Consider the following 20,722-nt stretch of genomic DNA (forward strand, 5'->3'; position numbering starts at 1 on the left):
ACCTATTTGGAGAAGAGAATAAAATGGTGGGAGTTCTGGTGTGTAAACTAGTTTTTGTTTATCTATTGTGAAGCAATTAGATTTTTCTATTTTAATAGGTGAATTTATATCTATAAATAGTTTTCCTTCCTTTACTTCTTTCTTTGTGTAGTTTTGCTGATGGTGTTTAGCAGCCGCTTGTCTCCAGTCTGTAGAGCTCTACAGTGAACATCAAAGTGAATGAAGAGCATCCTGCCGTCCTCAAACATGTCATATTCCTGTTAGCTCAGTGACACATCCTTCCCCTTCTCCAGTTTCCGTCTGTCATCTTGTTTTTGATGCGGAGAGCGGCGCTGCTAACCACAGCAGACCCTGTAGGCCCCGGACTTCAGGGGCCCCTGCTGAGCTGAGTGTCTGGCTGAAGTTACCATGTTTGAGCTAAAATCACTCAGAAACAGAAGAAAGTATCCAAAATGTTTAAAGGATGTTTAGGACAAATCTTGGTATATGATATGAGCCGGCATATATGGTATACAAGCTGACTGGCTCAGAGAAGATCTCTCCACTTAGGAACACAGATGGTTATTGGCTCAATAAAACAGACGCAAATTCAACAACGGCCTGATGGGAAATTGTAGCCTGTTACCATCTGCTAACGTGGCGTTCTGTCCTGCAGTAAAGAACCGTTTCAGTTTTCTTTTGCATTGCTAAAGTCGCCCACAAACATGTTGCTGTGACATCGATCTGCTGCAGGTGAGGGAGCTATTACCACTGATAACATCACAAGCTGCATTTCCATTATGTGTGCGCAAACCTTTGTTTATATTCTGTTAATGTAGAAAAAACACAATTTTGCAATTGCTGCGTTTCCATTAAATAAGGAAGACAATTAAAATCACATGTTAATACTTTTGTTGACACAATAAGTCATTAATAATTATTCCGCACCATAATCCTCCAACTAGTTCCTGTCGTCGTCTTCTTCGTGGTTTGCGGCAGTGGCAACACCTGGTGACTCGTGTGACGTGAAAAAATGTTTTCATTACAGTTTTGCAAAATAGACCAATTGCGGTCCTACCACAACACCACTTAGAACCAGAACGTTTTAATGAAAAATGATCATTTTTTAAAAAATTGCCTTGTTTCCATTGTGCAAATTTATTTTTGAAATGCAGTGACACGGTCAACGGAAACGCAGACATAAAGCTCCGGTTCTACAATCTAAGACCCAAACCTGAGGGTGTGTCTGCTGAGCTGAACGATGTGTTTACTGTCTCACGTATTGTTGTCACAGCATGTTTTGTTTTGTTTTTCTATGAAGACAGGATATTTTGGAGTTAACTCAAGAAAAGCACATGGTTGACTCAGAGCAAAAAGACGGACTATATACACGTAGCGTCTGGATGTCTAAAGACTTCTAATCGCTGCCAAGTGATTGGATGATGATGCCTGTCTGTTAGCATGCAGTTTCATACACGTAGTGAATAAAACGCCTTGTGAATGTTTGAGCGAGAACTGCTTTTTGTGAATTTAGTCACACTGAGACTAAAGTAATATAAACACTGAGATTATAACTGAAGAAAACTGATACGCATTACATCCAATCCACCAATAATCACCAAGTGTTTCTTGGATGATAGTATCTGCTATGAATGCAGACATTCAGACTATAATCTAACAGTCACTTCCAGATCTGCCACCCAAGCATGACTCCTGACTTCAAAGGCGTCTTTGAAGCTTCATCTCCAAAACGTTTTATGAACGACTCATCACAGTTCCAAAGGCAGGAAACCCCACGGAGTCTCCCACACCCTGATGCTTATCTCATCTCTCTGCATTCGTCCAGACGTTCCATAGAAGGCCAGCGGAGCTTAAATGACCCCGAAGCAGTTAGCAGTTTCATGCTAACACAGTGTCCTAATAATGAAAGTGTTTTGCTTATGTGCTTAGCATTAAGAAAAGGATCTGGAGGAGGTCCAGTTATTTCCTGTCAGTCAGAGATTTGGAGCCACATGAATGGAAACTCTGCAAAAAGAAAATGGCAGTGGAAGCAATTCCTGGAACAGTTGGAAATATTTGTTGTCATGGATACAAGCAGCCAAATGAACTCAGAGGTTCCTGCAGAGCAGAACTTTAGATGAATTTCATCTGAAGTCAAACACGGAGTCAGTTGAACCAACAAGAACATTTCTGGAAGAAATCACATTGCTGTTGTTTCTGGATGAAAGGCTCACCTTTTAAAATCCATCTGCAGATGAAACATGAATGTCCTCAGTTTAGATCATCACACTGACAGACGGTTCTCCTGACGTGGCATTGTTCCAAAACGCAACTTCCAACTTCTGACCGAATTAAAACACTTTCAGACATTCTGCTGGCTGGTCTGTGAAAATGTATTCGTCTTTCTAAAGCTACATGAACTATTAGCTCAAAACACATTAATGTTTGGTCTGAACCAGATCTTGCTCTGTGTCTTAAAGATACATTCAGAAAGATTTTAGTCTTCACAAATGTTCTTTTTGTCCTTAACTTTAAGAGTTCCCTCTAACATCACTGAAAGATCAAATTTTAGGTTTGGCATAACTGACTGGATTAACAAAAGCAGGTAATTCCTGTCAAGCATCTCGACTGTAGATGAGTCACTGTGTAATGTCACAGGCTGGTGCTGATGCAAGGAAGGACAGTCAGAGGACAAAATTAAAGGATGATTCCTTTAATTTTAATTTGACTGTTATGTTTTTTGCCATATCTTTCTTTTTCTAAAGTTTTGCTGTTTTCTTTGGAAATTAAGCATTTTATATGTGAATATGGACCAATGAAACTCATTATAGCTTTTATAGAACTTAAACCTTTCCACATTCTGTCTCACTACAACCTCCAGCTGTACTTTATGAAATGTTATGTGACAGACAAACAAGTAGCATAATAGTATAGTGTAAAAAAGACAATGTTTTGCTTTTTTTCTTGTTTTTCATAACAACAATTGGACTCAACTCCTGCCAATAAAGAACAATTCAAAGCTCAACAGGAAATTATGAAAGCCATAATTTTGACAGATTATATTCAGATTCTGAATCATAATTATGAGATAGGAAGTTACACTGTTTCTTTAAGAAGACTTGCTAATACATGCAAGCCTTCCAGAGGAGCCAAAAAGTTTGGACTCTTGAAACTCAGGAATTTCCATGTTTTTTTATTTTTATTTTTTATTATTTCTGAGATTAATTGCAAAATTGTCTTGTTTTTTCTAGAAAATTTGCAACTTTTCAAACTCGGATCTTTCCTTGTTTTTCTGATTTTTTTTTTTAGCAGAAATGCGCTCCTAATTTTCATTTTTCCATCTTGGGTTGCTTGAATCCGCTGCCATATTCTCCAGATCGGATCACATCAGTGCTGATGTGACTTCGCCCCACGCCCTGGAGGAACGGACAGTTTTAGAACTGAATCCAAACCAAGGGGAACACATTGTCTCCTGGCTTCCTTTGTTATTCAAAGTGTCCCAGCAGCAGCAGAAAGTCCAGGAGCGGTGGGATTGGACTGCTCTGGGTCAGCCCCTGCTTTCTCATGATAAGGAAGGCAGGGCCGAGTTGCTGCTCTGCAAACAACTCAACTCTTTGGAGGAGAGCGGGGCCGGCTGGAGCACAATACGGGACGGAGCCTCTGTGGGAGAGCGACTGAAGAACAACGGGGCAGCCAAGGAGACCACAGAAATACTCTTCCCCCAAATCCCTAAGTCCGCACAGAGAGAGGAGACAAAGACGGTGCACAGAGCAACAAAAGCATTCTTTGCTTTCAGTCCAGCACCAAAAGAAACAACTAAAAAAAAAAACAATAAGCTGAGCAAGATCATTTTCCCTTCAGAACCAAATTGAAGGAGAAAGGCGTGACAGTTGCATTTGTAATCAGAGAAACATCTCCAAAAACCAAGGTGAGAGCCAGAGGAGCTGTGCTGCATGAAGGACGGATCCATCTGGAGGAAGACGAGCTCAGAGACAGGATGAGGGCGACGCTGACCGTCACCTGGCTACTGCTTTCACTGAGTGAGTACACAACCACACCAGCTACACGGCTCACGTTTCAGCACCCATTCTCCAGAGGGGTCAGGGTGTGAAGGAGCATGCAGGATGTGCATCACTGCTGGGTGCTGCAGCCAAACTCATCCGATGCACACCTGTTGCTGAGGTGTGCATTGGATGAGTTTGGCTGCAGCACACGCTGTGAAGTGTTCCCACAACATCCTACTTCAATCTTCTGACTTCTCATGTCGTCCAAAACAGATTCCCAGTTAAAATTGGACAAAAACATAACATAAAGTACAAGTTTATGTAATCAAAAAACACTTTTTCTGTACATTCGTACTTGGAATCTTACCATTACATTTCAGAAACTTTTACACAAAGTGAAAAGTTTTGGATTAATTCACTTAAAATATGTGAATGTGGGGTTCATCTGAGAGGCTGTGGGTGGAGGTGTGGGAGCAATGCTAACAAGTTGTGATTATTGTGGTGCAGTATCGAGGTGCAGTTGTTTCATAATAAGCATATTGATAAATCTTTCAGATTTTGCAGATGGTTTAATCATTATTGACAAAATATAAACTTTGCAAAGTTCGGTAGAGAGTGGAGAGTTCGATACTAAATTAGTAGTGCTTGATCCTTGCCTTATTAAGCCATATTATATATATATATATATATATATATATATATATATATATATATATATATATATATATATATATATATATATAATGATCTGAAGTGCGGAGTGTATTTGTGATCAGCCTTCCTCTCTAATGATTTATCTCTATCAGAATCACACAGATACTGAAATCCTAGTTACACGGATTCTCTACTGGATTTAGGACTGAACCTTCAGGAATTCGCTGTGATCTAAACTATTCCGTTGTCTCTGGCTGTAAGTGTTGGGGTGTTGTCCTGCTGGTGGATGAGCCTCAGTCCCAGTCTTCAGTCTGCAGCCTCCAGCAGATTTTCCTCCAGGATGGGTGTGTATTTATCTCCAACAACTTCCCATGAGCCATCAGCAGCTCTGTCTCTGATGAGGAAACGCCGTGTTACTTCCACTGCTATGTGCATTGTGAGCGCATAGCAGTGGTGATGTGCAGTGTTTGTTTTCTACCACACATTAGGATCTAGGACAACATGATGGGTCCTCTGTGTGGCTCATGGCTAGTGGAAAACTGTTAAAACTTGAGCTGTGGATCTCTGCAGCTCCTCCAGAGTTAACCAGTTGCTTCTCATTAATGCTCTCCTTGCACAGGGGATTGGTTCAGCTGAACCTCCATGTCTGTGTGGGTTCATATTGGGCCCATGTGGGATGTTGTGTCAGAAGCTAATCCCGCTTTAAGCATCATGATGCTGCTCGGTCAACAGCTGGGTTTATGTTGAGATTAAATGACACACAGGTGGATTATTTACTAACTAGTTGATCGCTGAAGTCAGTTCTGGATTTTAGGCGTTAAATACATATCACATTTTACAGGTTTTCTTTCCTTGTTTGCACAATTACACACTACTTTGTGTTATTCATCCTTTAAAATTTCAATAATACATTCAGGATTGTGGCTGCAAAAGGAAAAAAAATGTTTCTGAAATGTTGGGAAACGTCTGGAATCCTCATATGTCAGGAACATCAGGAATTAAAGCTTTAACTCTGCAGAAAAAATTTAACATTAAGTACAAACAATTAATCTAGTTCTGATTTTTTGTTTGTTTGTTTTTTGCTCCTTGATCACACCATACAGTTAAGTAGGATCCAGACATCATCCCACCATGATGGGATGATGTCCATGGCTCCTCCCTCTGAAAACACACAGACACACACATGCCAAGACCAAAGATCTTGAATAATGATGCCACCCCCCACCCCACCCTCTCCCTTCACCCTCTCTCCCGCCTGAAAGGCAAACGAAGAGCTTTTCTTTAATTATGCACCTGCCACTCTGTCTCTGCTGCTGCAGCTGAATTCAGAGAGGAGGCTTTTATTTTCCCAACATGGAGGGAGCCGAAGCAACATTCTGTCTGAAGGTGGTCAGCACTTTCCTGTGAGAGAGTCAAGCCGGCAATGAGAGCACACATCTGTGAATGTTTGCTTAACGTGGTTATCACATGGAGGTGATAACAGTTCCCTTAAATAGGTAACGTCTCCTTCTCGGAAAGTTTAAAATGAAAACAGAGTCAGGATAACAAGCTGCCTGGTGGAGAGGAAACTGCTACAACTGAAACCAGAAAACTCTCTCTCATTATTCTGACATTTAGCAAATAATTTTTTTTTTTTTGCTAATTCTCACTGACATAAGACAAGAAAAGTTTGTTCTGATTTCATGTCAGACCCGTGAAAAATAGTCATGTATTTTTTGAAACTGTATGTAAACTTCTGGTTTCAGCTGTTCTACATGGTTCAGTCCTGTAACTCTGAGATGTTTTTAGGCTCATAACTATTTTGTACCTTTTAGAACAGTGGCAACATTTTTAAAATACAGTTCAGTGATGTAAGGAGGAGAGTGTGATATGGTACATTATCCTGTTGCTGCTTAAGTCTCACTGCAGTCTTGACTCACTGATAACTGACGTATGCATACATTTTTTTTTTTTACGTTGCGTCTCTTTATTCTGGCAAAAATCAGGTTTTTGAGCAAATATATATTCTTTATGCCTTTTGGACTGTTTCACATAGACAAAAACAAGCAGAAGAAAACTCTGTATTTGTGTTTGCATGTGTAGATGGGAAAATGGAGCTTTAGGGTCCCGCGCATTACAGACTGCGACAAGTAATGCGCCAGTATATCCACATACCTCCTTTGACAAGAATCCAAATCCACATTGCCTCTTTTTTTTATAAACTTCATACTCTAATAGAGCTATTTAGAGCTAGTTCAAACTATATATCTGTCCACATACATGATCCTCCTGGCGCCATGTTTATGTCCTAATCGGAAGTCGTGCTTGTTTTGAAGCAATCTGATTGGCTGACATAGGTTTTAGGTTTGCGCCATACTGCCCCTTATGGGTTTGGCATGTTTAAAAGCAATGGGTGGATTTGTGGGGGTTCACAAGGATGGAAACTTTTGCCAAACCGATCCTTTGTCAAACTGATATTCATTTTTAGAAAGATCTGTCAAACATGGCCAAGGCCTTAGACTGTTTAGCTTTAGTTGAAAATATAGCTAAAGAAAATTTCTAAATCATTCATCATCAACATCTGATGAATGTTGATGATTCATCAGACATTTTGTATTGTAAAACCTTTATTTACACATATTAATGGCAAGTAGAGCCAACAGAACGCTGAGAAAGAAAGAAAGAAAAAAACTGTTTACAATGCAGATTTAATTTTAAATTCTAATAACTTGAATTCATAAATCTAAATACACAGAGCCTGTTCAGGGTTGCATACAAACATACACACAGATATTTTACTGTAGAAAGGATTACTGGTTACAAATATCTTCTGTCTCATTTTGGGAGACTTCATTGTACTAAACCAGATTTTCCTCAACGTTCTCTGCTTCAGCTCAGAAACGGCGGGACGGAAACTCCTTGTTAAACAATGAGCAGCTTCCTCAGCGCTGTGCCTCCCCTCTCCTGAACGGCTGAGTGGTTCAGCCACGGGGTCTTCAACGAGCTAACAGCTTTAAACTGTCTGGGTAACTTATTGTATGGACACTTTCTTTCCGCTGTATCAATTCTTCAGATATCTGTAGCCAACAGCCTGACAAAAAGTTTTGGAAGACAAACTAATTGTTGGTTTTTCATGACTTCCACCAGTCGATTTAGGGTAATACTTTGAATTCATTACCTATGAATAATCGAAAAAGTGAAAATTAGGGATGCATCGATCCGATATCAATATCTGTATCGGTCACAATACTGAAAAAAAAATCTACATCGGGTATCAGTGACTATGTGCCCGATCCGTAAGGACAGATCTATTCAGTATAATTCTATGCTTTGAGCGCTGGGTGATGTCACGCTTTATGTTTTATTTTGCATTATATTTAGAATTCCTAATTGCACTTTCTGAACCATTTGAAAGAAGGTTTGTTGAAGTTTATTTTTACATATTAGGTCTATTGTTTCAGTCAGTTTCATTATTATTTATTTTACATTGTCAGTTCTAATCCTAACTGCTCTGACGGAACAGATGAAAGTTGTTCCGTCAGGAAAGAAACAGGAATTTCTTTTAATGTTGTAAGGTCTGAGTCTTTTTTAAAAATCAATTCCTAGGGTGAATTTCAGTCACCCTAGAACAGAAGTTCTAAGTTGTCCATTGTATTTGGTCAAAATCCTACGTTTTGGTCTCATCTGAACAGAACTTCCTCTTCCTCGTGTTTGGTGTGTTTTCAACATGGCTGATGGTAAACTGAGGCCAGAAATTCTAGTTTTTACTTTGGAAAAATAAAAATTCTTCTTTCTATTGCTACATAAAAGCAGGAGTCAGAAAAAGAGAACACAGGAAGCCGAATTAAACAGGTGAAAATTAAGCCTTGATTGTAAGTTTTAACTTCTAGTCCATAAACATAAGTGTTTCACTTAACTGTTTTAAAGCAAACTTGGTTTTCAGCTGGTTATGTAGCTGAAAAACAAAGGGAAGCTTTGGAGGGCAGAGGCGACTTCCTTAAAGACCCAAGCTGCACCGCTGAACATAAGGTGATGTCATAGCATCAATAAATGGGAAGTAGTGAGGAGTTTGACAACAGAGCAGTGCCATCACTTATCAGCACCTCCAGGACTTCCTAACCCCATCCACACACTCTTTCTTTAGCATCAGCTGCTTCACAACTCATCCACTTCCTACACGATAACAGGCAGCCAGGCTTTACGGCCTGTAAGGACCACCTCCATGATGTTAGGGGGGAGAATGGGGGGTCTCTGACTGGCATCTGTTTAATGGCTGAACTGGGAGAGACAGGGGAAACAATAGAAGGGAGCAGAACGAACCTTATCAACATCCTGACTCCAGAAAAGGAAGGGCGTCCAGGCAGGAGACGACAGTGTGGGCCCAGAGCCTCTCCTTTGATATCAGACACTGCCGGTCACTCAACATCTGCAGCTGATTTTTGAGCTCATCCATCTTTCAATCTGCAGAAGCACCGGCATAATAAGGAGATCAGCTCCTGGTTTTTCCTCCCCACTAAACCAAGTTATATTACGACAAACTGGGTCTCATGCTTGATTAAAAATAACTACAGCTTGGTGCCTCAACTGTAAGTTTCTACAGCTGTAGAAAAAACAGCCGTACCTGTCAGTGTTAACGAACACGAATGAAACCACGAGAACTGAAATAGAGAAAAGGATTTTGTTAACTGAAAGAAATAAAAATGTTAATTAATAGGGAAAAACTGAAATTAGAGCTTTTATTTTTCTATTTATGAATCTGTTTGTTAGCCGATCAAACTGATGTGAATTTTTTTTTTTTTTTTTACACACAAGCAGTTTACGGTACTCCATATTCCTCCTGGCAGTACTGCAAAATTACAGTAAAAGTTGGGACAAAACTTTAATAGATTTTTTGAAAATAGTGTTGAGTATTCAATGTAAACACAAGGCCTGAATAAAACTAAAACTACTATTATAACTAATATAAACTAAATGGCAATATTTAACTAGTAATATCTAATAAAACCATCCAAACCCATTCTAAGAACTCATTAAATCTGACTGAACTGGAAAAAAAGTATCAACAAAATAAAATGAAAAACCCAAAACTGTTTAAACCCTGGTACTTCTTTTTTATCATGTCCAGAGGACTCCAAAGCACTTCTCACAACATTTAGTTGTGATTGTTGGTAAGCTACCAGCCACAGCTGCTCTGAGACAGTCTGACAGCGGCGCCACCTGTTAGGCCCTCTGACCAACACCAGCAGGCAAGGCGGGTGTTGTGAAGTGTCTTCCCCAAAGACAACCACAGAGACAGACTGGGGTTCAAACCGACACCCCATGTGTTACAAGAAAAACTCCTTCCTCCATCTCCATGCTTCTTATGAAAGTATTTTTATGTGCTAATATAGCAGTGATCACGTAGAACGTTTCCAGGCTGTGTCCTTTAAGCTGCTACAATCAGCCAAAACAGGCAAAGTCGGACTCTCTGTTGGAGGATTTATTCCCTGTTCTAAAAACTGCAATCAGCTGGAATGTAAACAAATGACTCTGAGCCCATTAGATGAGCCAACATCCAACCTGACTCTGTGCTCTCTGTGAATTCTCTCCAGTCAGCCTGTCCTGCAGGGAGGAACCGCTGCTATGTGGAAATCACTTTGCAGCGCTGCAGACCTTCACCCTGCAGACCCTTCCTCCACCCGGCATGCCAAACTCCTCAGCCAGGTGGATGCTTATCAGCGCTGCGGCTGGTACCGTCATGGACCCACAGCCTCCTCCTCATTCCTCACCTCTCCCCCATCCCTCACTCCCAGCTCTGTCAGCTTTGGCTCAACCCACCTCCCCACTTCTCAGCTTTTAAGAACAACACGACTGCTTCATTAGCTCTGGGATAATGCATGTGTGGGAGACGTGCGCAACCACACTTTGCTGCTCATTTAGCGTTCGTATATTGCACAGACTGAGGAGAACCTGAAACAGCAGCAATTATTAGGCTGCAGTGGCACAGAGACAGCTGGGAAATGTTGCAGATTTTCAGTATCCTGAAAATCTGTAATTCCAGAGTGGTGCAGAAAAAGACTGACAGCTCATTTAACTTCAAGCCTTCACAGTTCATTTGTTGAATAGGTTGGAAAAACACAGGGCACATTTACAGCTCCCTGCAAAAACACTGATTACACTCCTTCACATTGCTCCTACGGCAACCACACACACATGGATTTAAAAAAAAATTATATGCAGGGATTCACAGATCCACTGTTTGCACTTCCAATGCCGATACTGATATCTGAGGTTTGGTATCGGCTCATGAAGATCCGATACAGATGCAGACAGTATGGATCAGACACATTGTCATGATACCCAGCTAGAATGTTTTTCAATACCAATATAAATATTAATATTGGATCAGTCCCTCTCTAACAATTTTACAAAAACGAAATAAAATCTGAAAAGTGTGGAGACATGATTTTACTTTCTGATTGGCAGTCAGGAAAAAAGTCTGCATCAGTAGAGAAGAGTCAGCAGAAAATAAAGACTGAAGAACCTGATGCTGGGAGGATAGCCATTCTGTCTGGAGCATGGTGAAACACGGTGGTGGCAGCATCATGCTTTGGGATGTCTTTCCTCCAGGAGTAAAGGGAGGCAGGTCAGAAACTGGGCTGGAGGTTCACCTTCCAGCAAGACAAAGAACCCCAAGCCTGCAGCCAGATCCTCTGTGAAATGAGACTTTGGATCAAAGCAGCTTCATGTGTTAAAGTGGCCTAGTTAAAGTCTGGGCCTAAAACTAATTTTGCACTTCTTTGCTTTGGTTTATCATATAAAATCACAATGACTCATTAACGTTTGTGGTTAAAATGTGTAAAGTGGGGAACTGTATCTGTGAACAGGATTGGTTTCAGATAGAAGTTTAACTGGAGCCGTCAGTTAAAAGTACCGACTGTGGAAATAAATGGCTCATTTTGGGCCATTAAGGTGCAGGACAGGAGAAAGATTTCAACATCACCAACAGGGAGCTGCTTTCATGATCTGATGCTGCCAAACGTTAAAGAAAAAAACTTATGAGTATATGACATATTAATCTGTTTTAAGCGACAACAAACTCCTTCCTGTTTCTAAGCAGAACATCAGAGAGCTGACTGCAGAGTCAGAGGAGTCAGACCTGCTGCTGTCTTTACTGTCGACTGAGCAGTTCACTCACAGAGCAATGAAACCTGCTTTCTTCTTCATTTCTTCCTTTCTAATATTTACAGGATATTTACAACATGGCTTTCACAAGAATGGAAAATTCAAGCAGCTTCAGTTCAATTCAGTTTAATCCAATTCAGTTCATTTCAATTCAATTCAGTTCAACTCAAATCAGTTCAGTTCAGTTGAGTTCAGTTCAATAAAATCAATTCAATTTAATTTGAATCAGTTTATTTCAATTGAGTTCCATTTACTCAGTTCAATTCAGTTCACTTCAGTTCAGTTCAATTCATTCAGTTCACAGTTGAGTTCAGTTCTATTTAACTCAATTCAAAAATATTATATTTATTTCTCCCAAAAGGAAAATAAATGTTGCCTCATTTAACTCATATCATCCAAGCAACTTCAAAGAGGTTTTGTAGGTGGTGATGCAGTGGGCAGGAAGAATCTCCTGTAGCAGTCAGTCTTGCAGCGACTCTGAATAGGCCTCTGACTGAAGACTGAGCTCTATGACAGTCCAGTAGTTGTCATGACATGCTAACAACTTCAGGGGCAGAGACGATATTTTACAGTAACATGTCCTGAGTGACTCCAGCTCTGCTGATCCACCTCATTTGCTTTTGCTGTCTCTCTGGCCACATGCTCAGAAAGCCAATTAGAAATTGTGGAATGGAAGATTCCTTGAGTGGAACTTTTCTCCTTTTAGTCACATGATTGGTAGTTCTCAGAAACACTGAAGGTGTGCAGCCGGTGCAGACATCAGAACCTCTGAAGTTCTTCCCGCTCCGCGTTGAGTTTAAACTCTTCCTGTCGTCTACAATTAGCTTAACGAAGCAGCTTCACAACATTTCTCACCGGACAAACCAGCCTGAGGGGAAACGTTGGTCATAACAGGGACCGCACTGTCGGCCATTATCAGACAACAATACAACATGAAGACAGAACTCCCTGCAGTATAAATAAAACATGCTGTTATGTATCCAACTGTAGAATATCATTCATATTCATCACATCCAATCATATATTTCTGTTAATTTTGATTATTATGGCTTACAGATATTGAAAATGTGACATCAATGTTTTTTGAATATTATGAGACCCAAAAAAGAAATGTTGTAATATAGAAATATTATTCCTTGTCCTACACAGTCACACCAGTAACATCAGCTCCCTGCTAAAGCAGCGGATCACTGAGCGCTGTATCCAAATACATCAACTGGAAGTTGAGTGGAAGGAGAAAATGTCATCAAATGTTTTGAGGAGATTCATAAGTTTTGGCCTCCACACATAGAACATCCAGAACATTCCTACTGTGGAGTCGGCAAAATGAGCGCAGAGCAAATATTCAGAGAGCAGATATAGAGCACATACTGTATGTACATTTGGGCAGGCTCATATTTCTGTACTTAAAATCTTCTACTTATTATTGTTATGCAATATTTTAATATTCTGAGAAACTGGATTATGTGTTTTCATTGCCTTTAAGACAATCATCAAAATGAACATAAACAAACATTCAGAATGCATCATTATGTTTAGTACATCAGTATGAGATTCATATCAATTTAGATTATTAAAATAAAATTTGTTTTTTTAAATATTCTAATTTTTTGAAGTGCAATTATATTCTAAATGAAACAAATAAAAATGGGGGTTTGCCTTACTGCTAAAATTAAAATTGTTATATTTTGCAACTCTCATAGGCACCAAAACATAAATTTAAAAGATGGCAGAACATCAGTTTGAATAAAATGTGCTTTTAAAACCCTCTGTGTGCTGCAGAGAAATCCAAAATTAACTGTGTTCACAATATAATTGGCATAAAATATGTTTTAGTCATACATCAGCTTGTGCCATCTACTGGCTTCACATTATTACACTAATATTATAATAAGGATGTAATAGAACAGACTTATGTTGATTATCTGGTGAAAGTCTCCCAGCCCTGCAGGCCCAGCGGGTAACAAGTCCATCCGTCTGTCTGTCTGCGTTCTGATCCAGTGGTTTCCTCTGAACCCAGAGACGTTAACGCTGATCAGAGTTTGAAGTCGAACAAAATCCCAAACCAAGCAATCTGCTTCCTGTCAGACAGCTGAGCCAAGAGAAGAGCCAGAGAAAGGACAGAGAGGCACTTCCCACAGCCAATCAGCTGGCAGGAACGAGGCCAGGCAGTAGCACACAATTATGATGTTTGATATAAGTTTGGTTTTATAATTATCCATAATGAAGTTCTTTGTTTTATTTGATAAAACTTCTTTCTGTGGTGGGATCTGATACAACAGGAAGACTTAGCGACTGTTCTGGATATTTGCTGCTCTTGCACAGCAAACGGAACATTTTCACATTTTGTCTCATTACACCCAGAAACACCAACGTGTTTTATTGGGTTGCTATGTGATGGTGGAAAGAAAATGACAACATTATGACATGATCAACATGTTGCAGCGAGTCGATGTTCAGTAGACGCAGTGTTGGCTGCAGGGTGCTGTGGGGTTCCGCTGGGTTCTCCAGGGTTCTATGATGATCTGTGGGGTTCTGCGGGGTTCTGTGAGGTTACGCAGGGTTCTGTGGGGTGCACGGGGTTCTGTGATGTTCTGTGAGGTTCTCTGGAGTTCTGCGGGGTTCTGTGAGGTTCTGTAGGGTTCTGTGGGGTTCTGTGAGGTTCTGTAGGGTTCTCTGGATTCTATGGGCTTCTGCAGGGTTCTGCTGGTGTCTATCAGGTTTCAAACAGATTTTTTTGCCCACTCTTCTTTGCAGACCTTCTTCTCTGTTTCTCTTGAAACCTTCCCCACAGCATGATGCTGCTATCACCACATTTCAAAGGGGTGATGTGTTCAGGGTGATGAACACTGTGAGATCTCCTCCACTAACAAGTCTTATGATGAGTGTGTTGTTGGTTTTCTCTTCGGGTGCACCGGGTTTTTCCCAAAAACAGAAATATGTTCAGTAGACCCAGCGTCCATGTTTTTTGATACTAAAAATTCACATTCACTAAGTAGGTAACTTTTCTTTTGTAAATTTCTCAAAATTTGTAATTGAGGGGCATTGTGTGGCGCCCTGGTTTGAGTGGCGCCCGCATACAGAGGCTTCAGACCTCAACGCGGCCGTCCTGAGGTGGACTTCCATCTTCGATTCCTTTTGCGTGTGTCTTCCCCTGTTCCTGTCGGATTACTGCTAAATTAAACCACAAACACCGAAAAAGTTCACCCAAACAAATGTCCAGATGATGGGACTGCAGCTCACTTAGTTTTGGGAATTTTTATAGGACTGTAATGAATTTAAAGCCTGAGTTTGTTGTCTGTGTTGTTGCTTCCTTGGCATTAATTTTAATCAAACTCAACACCTCAACCCAAAAAAACTCAACCCAAAAAAGACTTTGGGATCATCTGACATTTCTTCACAAAGGGAAATCATTTTAACAGTAGTGAAGTAAACACACACACACATGCACACCCCCTCAGTGGCTATAGAAACACCAATGACCCCAAAATGGACGCTGGGTTCATTGGACATATTTTTTTGTGGGGAAACTGGAGTGGCCAGAGAAAACCCATGTAAGAACAAAGACAGCAAACACCAGAACTAAGCATATATATTAAAAAGAATAATTTTCTAAAATTGATGAACAAACCCAACATGAACGCTGGTTCTATTGAACATGTTTCTGTTTTTGGGAAAAACCCGGAGCACCCGGAGAGAAAACCAACAACACACTCATCACTCATTAAGTAGGTAACTTAGTTGAACACAAACACCCAAACAAATGTCCAGATGATGGGACAGCAGCCAAAATGCAGGTTTGTTGGATATATTTTTTTGTGGGGAAACTGGAGTACCCAGAGAAAACCCATACAGAGGCTACAGACCTCAACATGGCCGCCCCAAGGTGGACTTCCAAAGAACTGTAGAGGCTGAAATCAATTTAAATCGATGAAATATGAAGACGCTTTCCAAAAGTTGATAAAAGGATAAATTCCACAAATATCAGCTGCCGTAAATCCAGGAAGATGAGAATATTCTCTGTGTTGCTGGGAAGAAGTGGAATAAGGCACAGGTGACATCCGTGGGTGTCTCTCACATCTGCCTTATTCCACTTCTTCAGCAGGTCCTTTAAAATGGCCTTACCCTGGCTGGTGATCTTCTCTGGGCTCATGCTGAGGACTCTTCCTTCAATTTCAGTCCACAGTTTCTCAAACAGACGATCACAGATGGCATGAAATTTTTCTGCATGGTAGCTCAGTCCTGATCTTTCAACAATCCTCCTGATCAGATCACTGACAAGGGTTCTCATGGCCATTTTTTAATCTTCACTTCTTCAGTCTGTCCCTGGTTTTCCTCCTATTTGCTGCCGGACTCTGGAACACGTTCTTCTGATTCAGCCTCAGTGGGAGTTGTCTCTTCAGGGATTTCTGCTGGAGATTTTGCATTTGCACCAGAACCTGACGATGCTTCATCTCCTCCATGATCTCCTCTGAAGAGTTCCTCAACCACAGAGGCTTCAGACGACTCAGTTCCATCCAGGGCGGTCTCATCTTGGCTGACTGCACTCTGCACACGTGGGGTGGCTGTGAACTGAGATCGTTTCTGGGTCACCATCAATTTACTCCCCCTGAACTTCAGCCCAAACTTTCCCTAAGAGCCGTTTAAGAATGGTACCAACATCCCCAAGAGACAAGTGAAAACCGGAAGCTTTAATGGCCTGGGCAATCAGGCAGTGTGTCAACAAAGACAATGAATCTTTCTCGTCTTCCTTTGTTTCCACTGAGGAAGCTGGCTTCTCACCGTCCGTTTTAGTGGCCAGATTTTCAGCTTAAATTCGGGATTTAAAAAATCTCTGTACGTTTCATTGTTGGACTGAATCGGAATTTTTTTAAACAATTTTTTTATTTCCATCCTTTAAAGAAATAAAACTAAATATTTTTTTATTATAACGAAGATGAAGAGAGAGAGAGAAAAAATATCAGCTCAAATTAAAGACGAAACCAAATAATTTTACATATTCATGAACCATATTTTCCACATTTTCAATTTCTTACGCAAAAATAATCCTAATTGAACAATATTCGTCATGCCTCCTGTAAACCAGCATAATGCATGTCCTATATTTGTCATAAACTGTTGTGGTGAGTGGTGGTGAGGCAGACGCTGTAGACCCAGGACGCGATAACAAATGATTTTAATAATGAATGTCCATAATAACACAGTCCAACATGGTCCAAACAACGGGCAGCACGGCCGAGAGGAAACCAGGGCTCGACGCCGGTAGCAACCGTTAACACAAAGGACGAGACGACGGACTGGGAACACAGATGACAGAGACTAGACGCCAAAAGAGACGAGGACCCGACAAAGACAGACACACAGGTGACACTAAATACACAGGAGGTAATTAGGGAACGAGAAACACGTGGGAGTAATGGAGGGGAGAACAGGACAACACGGAGACACAGGAAACTCAAAATAAACACACAGAAAAACACGGAGCATGACAATGTTAAGGCATCCACCAGAACCAGGACGGTTCAGCTGTTTAGATCCTGTTAAAAATAATCTTTTTAGATTAAAAATCTTTCTGTAGCTAAATCTCGATATTTGCAGGACTTCTTCATAAAGCAGCCGGTTCTATAAAGCGGCTTCAACGAATCGTCCATATGCGTGACATCATAAGACTCTGTTGTGCGTTTGATGCCTGTGACGTATGAACGGACGTCATACGTCAGGGTCTGTATTTGCTTCTTCTGTTTCTCTAACCACTTTGAACTCGGTTTTTGCAGAGCCTGGATCACTTTTTGTTGAACAGAAATCTTGAAAGTTTCTCCTCAAACTAGATACATATAGTGATATTATGGCTAGTGAAATTAATTTTGAAGATACGATCACCGTCAGCACCCTGAGGGGTATGATCCACCCTCTGTTCATCAACCTGACCTGGATGGAGTGGATGCGTCTGTCTACTGGAGACCCAGATCACAGAACCACCCGCGTTCTGGTCCAGATTTTTGGAGAAATCTTGGAGCTTTTTACATCCAAAGTTCTGGATTGTCTTCCAAAGGATAAGTGCTCCACTGAAGTTATCGAGGCCTTTGTTGGCAACAAGGTGCCAGAAGCGTTTGCAAAAGTTGCAAAGGTCTATGGAGACTTCAGTACCGAACACACTGACAGGTTAAATCAATTAATCGTAAAATATGTGGTCGATAGAGTCAGTTGCACTTCAGACTCCAGCGACCCTACGAGAAGTCTCCTCATGAATGCTATGGTTGAAGAAACTAAACTCATAGTAAAAGACCTTTTTGTTAGACTGCATGCTTCTGAAGAATCCAAGAGTGTTAAGAAGACTTCCTTCTTCTCAAAGCTCAAAGATCTTCCAGGGAAAATCAGGGGCTTCTTCTCCAATTTCTCTCGCAAACATTTGGCAAAGGTGGTTCCAATGCCAGAAAAACTGCAAACTTCTTCCACCGAAAAGATCCTGACCCTGGGCAGCGAGGTGGAAGAAAAGAGAAAGTCTGCAGGATATTCTGGCATCACACTGAAGCAATACTACAAACCGGCAGTTGAAGGATGTGCCGAAGTGAGAGAGAATTCTTCCCCCATGGCAGCCTTCGTTCATCCAGGGTTCCTGTCAACTGAAGATCTGAAGGAAGAGGAATCAGAACAGCCATGTTTTGATGAAACCTCTCTGGTGGAGCCTTTTGTTCATCCAGATGACCTATCTGATGTTGTCGATCCAGAATACTGTCTCTCCAAAGATTTGCAGGAACAGGTTTTAAAACCGAAGCAAACTTTTGGGGTAGATTTTGTTCTCCCAGGACAACTATTAGATTGGGAGATCGAGGAATTCCAACTGGAGCTATGGCTTGAAGACAGCCCCCCTGAGGGGGGGCTTTATATCATAGCACAACCGGGGGTACAGGAATTCAGGCTGTATCCAAAGTCCAATGACTTTTCAACCACTTTGTCTCCTATAGAGAACGTTTCAGAGTATTCTTCTGATTCATCTGGCATCTCACTGTCTGACGGACGGTGAGAAGCCAGCTTCCTCAGTGGAAACAAAGGAAGACGAGAAAGATTCATTGTCTTTGTTGACACGCTGCCTGATTGCGCAGGCCATTAAAGCTTCAGGTTTTCACTTGTCTCTTGAGGATGTTGGTACCATTCTTAAACGGCTCTTAGAGAAAGTTTGGGCTGAAGTTCTCATCTTCCTGGATTTACGCCAGCCGATATTTGTGGAATTTATCCTTTTATCAACTTTTGGAAAGCTTCTTCATATTTCATGGATTTAAATTGATTTCAGCCTATACAGTTCTTTGGAGGTCCACCTTGGGACGGCCATGTTGAGGTCTGTAGCCTCTGTATGGGTTTTCTCTGGGTACTCCAGTTTCCCCACAAAAAAATATATCCAACGAACCTGCATTTTGGCTGCTGTCCCATCATCTGGACATTTGTTTGGGTGTTTGTGTTCAGCTAAGTTACCTACTTAATGAGTGATGAGTGTGTTGTTGGTTTTCTCTCCGGGTGCTCCAGGTTTTTCCCAAAAACAGAAACATGTTCAATAGACCCAGCGTCCATTTTGGGTTCATTGGTGTTTCAACACAATGAATGAGTGTGTGTGTTTTAGCATTTCTGTCTGTGTATTCATTTGGTAGATTTTCTAAAATCCACCAATTTTAGAAAATACTTCCTTTCAATATTCTGAGTGAATGCTGAGTGTGATATTTGTTCTCTTTGTTCCTATATGGGTTTTCTCTGGGCACTCCAGTTTCCCCACAATAAAATAAAATAAAAATAATGTCAGATGTACCCAGCGTCCTTTTTGGGTTGAGTTTGATTACTTCCTTGAGTAGTTTTCCATCACTCAGCTAAGTGATGGAAAACCTAAATGACAACCCACACAGGCTTTACATTTGGCTTTAAATTCATTACAGCCTCTACAGTCCTATAAAAATGCCCAAAACTAAGTGAGCTGCAGTCCCATCATCTGGACATTTGTTTGGGTTTCAGTGTTCAACTAAAATGAATACAGTATCCTTGTAAGGTACTAATACCTTACAACATTTATAATAATTGTGTGTAAGTTTCCTTTGTTTTGTATTTATTGACAATATTTGAAAAGTTACTTCATTTTAAACTTGTTTTTTGTAGTTAGGTCATTTTATACTTGTTTGTTTAACCTTTGTTTGTTTTTATCAAGACAAATTACAGCTGTGCTTCTCTTGATTTTTTTGTATTATGAACTTTTTTGGTGTTCGTGGTTTAATTTGGCAGTAATCCGACAGGAACAGGGGAAGACACGCGCCAAAGGAACTGAGGATGGAAGTCCACCTCAGGACGGTCGTGTTGAGGTCTGAAGCCTCTGCATGCGGGCGCCACTCAAACCAGGGCGCCACACAATGCCCCTCGATTACAAATTTTGAGAAATTTACAAAAAAAAAACTGTATCTACTTTGTGAATGATGAGTGTGTTGTTGGTTTTCTCTTCTGGTGCTCCGGATTTTTCCCAAAAACAGAAATATGTTCAGTAGACCCAGCGTCCATGTTTTTTGATACTAAAAATTCACATTCACTAAGTAGGTAACTTTTCTTTTGTAAATTTCTCAAAATTTGTAATTGAGGGGCATTGCATGGCGCCCTGGTTTGAGTGGCGCCCGCATACAGAGGCTTCAGACCTCAACGCGGCCGTCCTGAGGTGGACTTCCATCCTCGGCTCCTTTGGCGCATGTCTTCCCCTGTTCCTGTCGGATTACTGCCAAATTAAACCACGAACAGTAAAAACGTTCATAATAAAAAAATAAAATCAAGAGAAGCACGGTTGGATTCATTGGTGTTTCTATAGCCACTGAGTGCGTGTGTGTGTATTTTATTGGGGCTGTGTCATAAGGAATGTGTGGGTGAGGTAAAAACAGCAGCATTGATAAGAGGAGAATCAGTCGGTGCTGTCGCCCTCA

At 40.8% G+C, this 20,722-nt stretch overlaps 1 protein-coding gene across 1 annotated transcript in view; it reads left to right on the plus strand.

The window, feature by feature from the left end:
- The first annotated feature begins 3,481 nt into the window (after positions 1-3,481).
- Positions 3,482-20,722, plus strand: part of podxl (podocalyxin-like) — a 29,580-nt gene continuing 12,339 nt past the window's right edge. The window contains exon 1 of the mRNA XM_032589035.1: positions 3,482-4,019. Within this exon, the coding sequence (XP_032444926.1) occupies positions 3,977-4,019 (43 nt within the window). The 5' untranslated portion in view covers positions 3,482-3,976. The remainder of the gene's footprint in view (positions 4,020-20,722) is intronic.

The sequence above is a fragment of the Xiphophorus hellerii genome, chromosome 17 (assembly GCF_003331165.1).
Source record: "Xiphophorus hellerii strain 12219 chromosome 17, Xiphophorus_hellerii-4.1, whole genome shotgun sequence".
Lineage (NCBI taxonomy): Eukaryota > Metazoa > Chordata > Actinopteri > Cyprinodontiformes > Poeciliidae > Xiphophorus > Xiphophorus hellerii.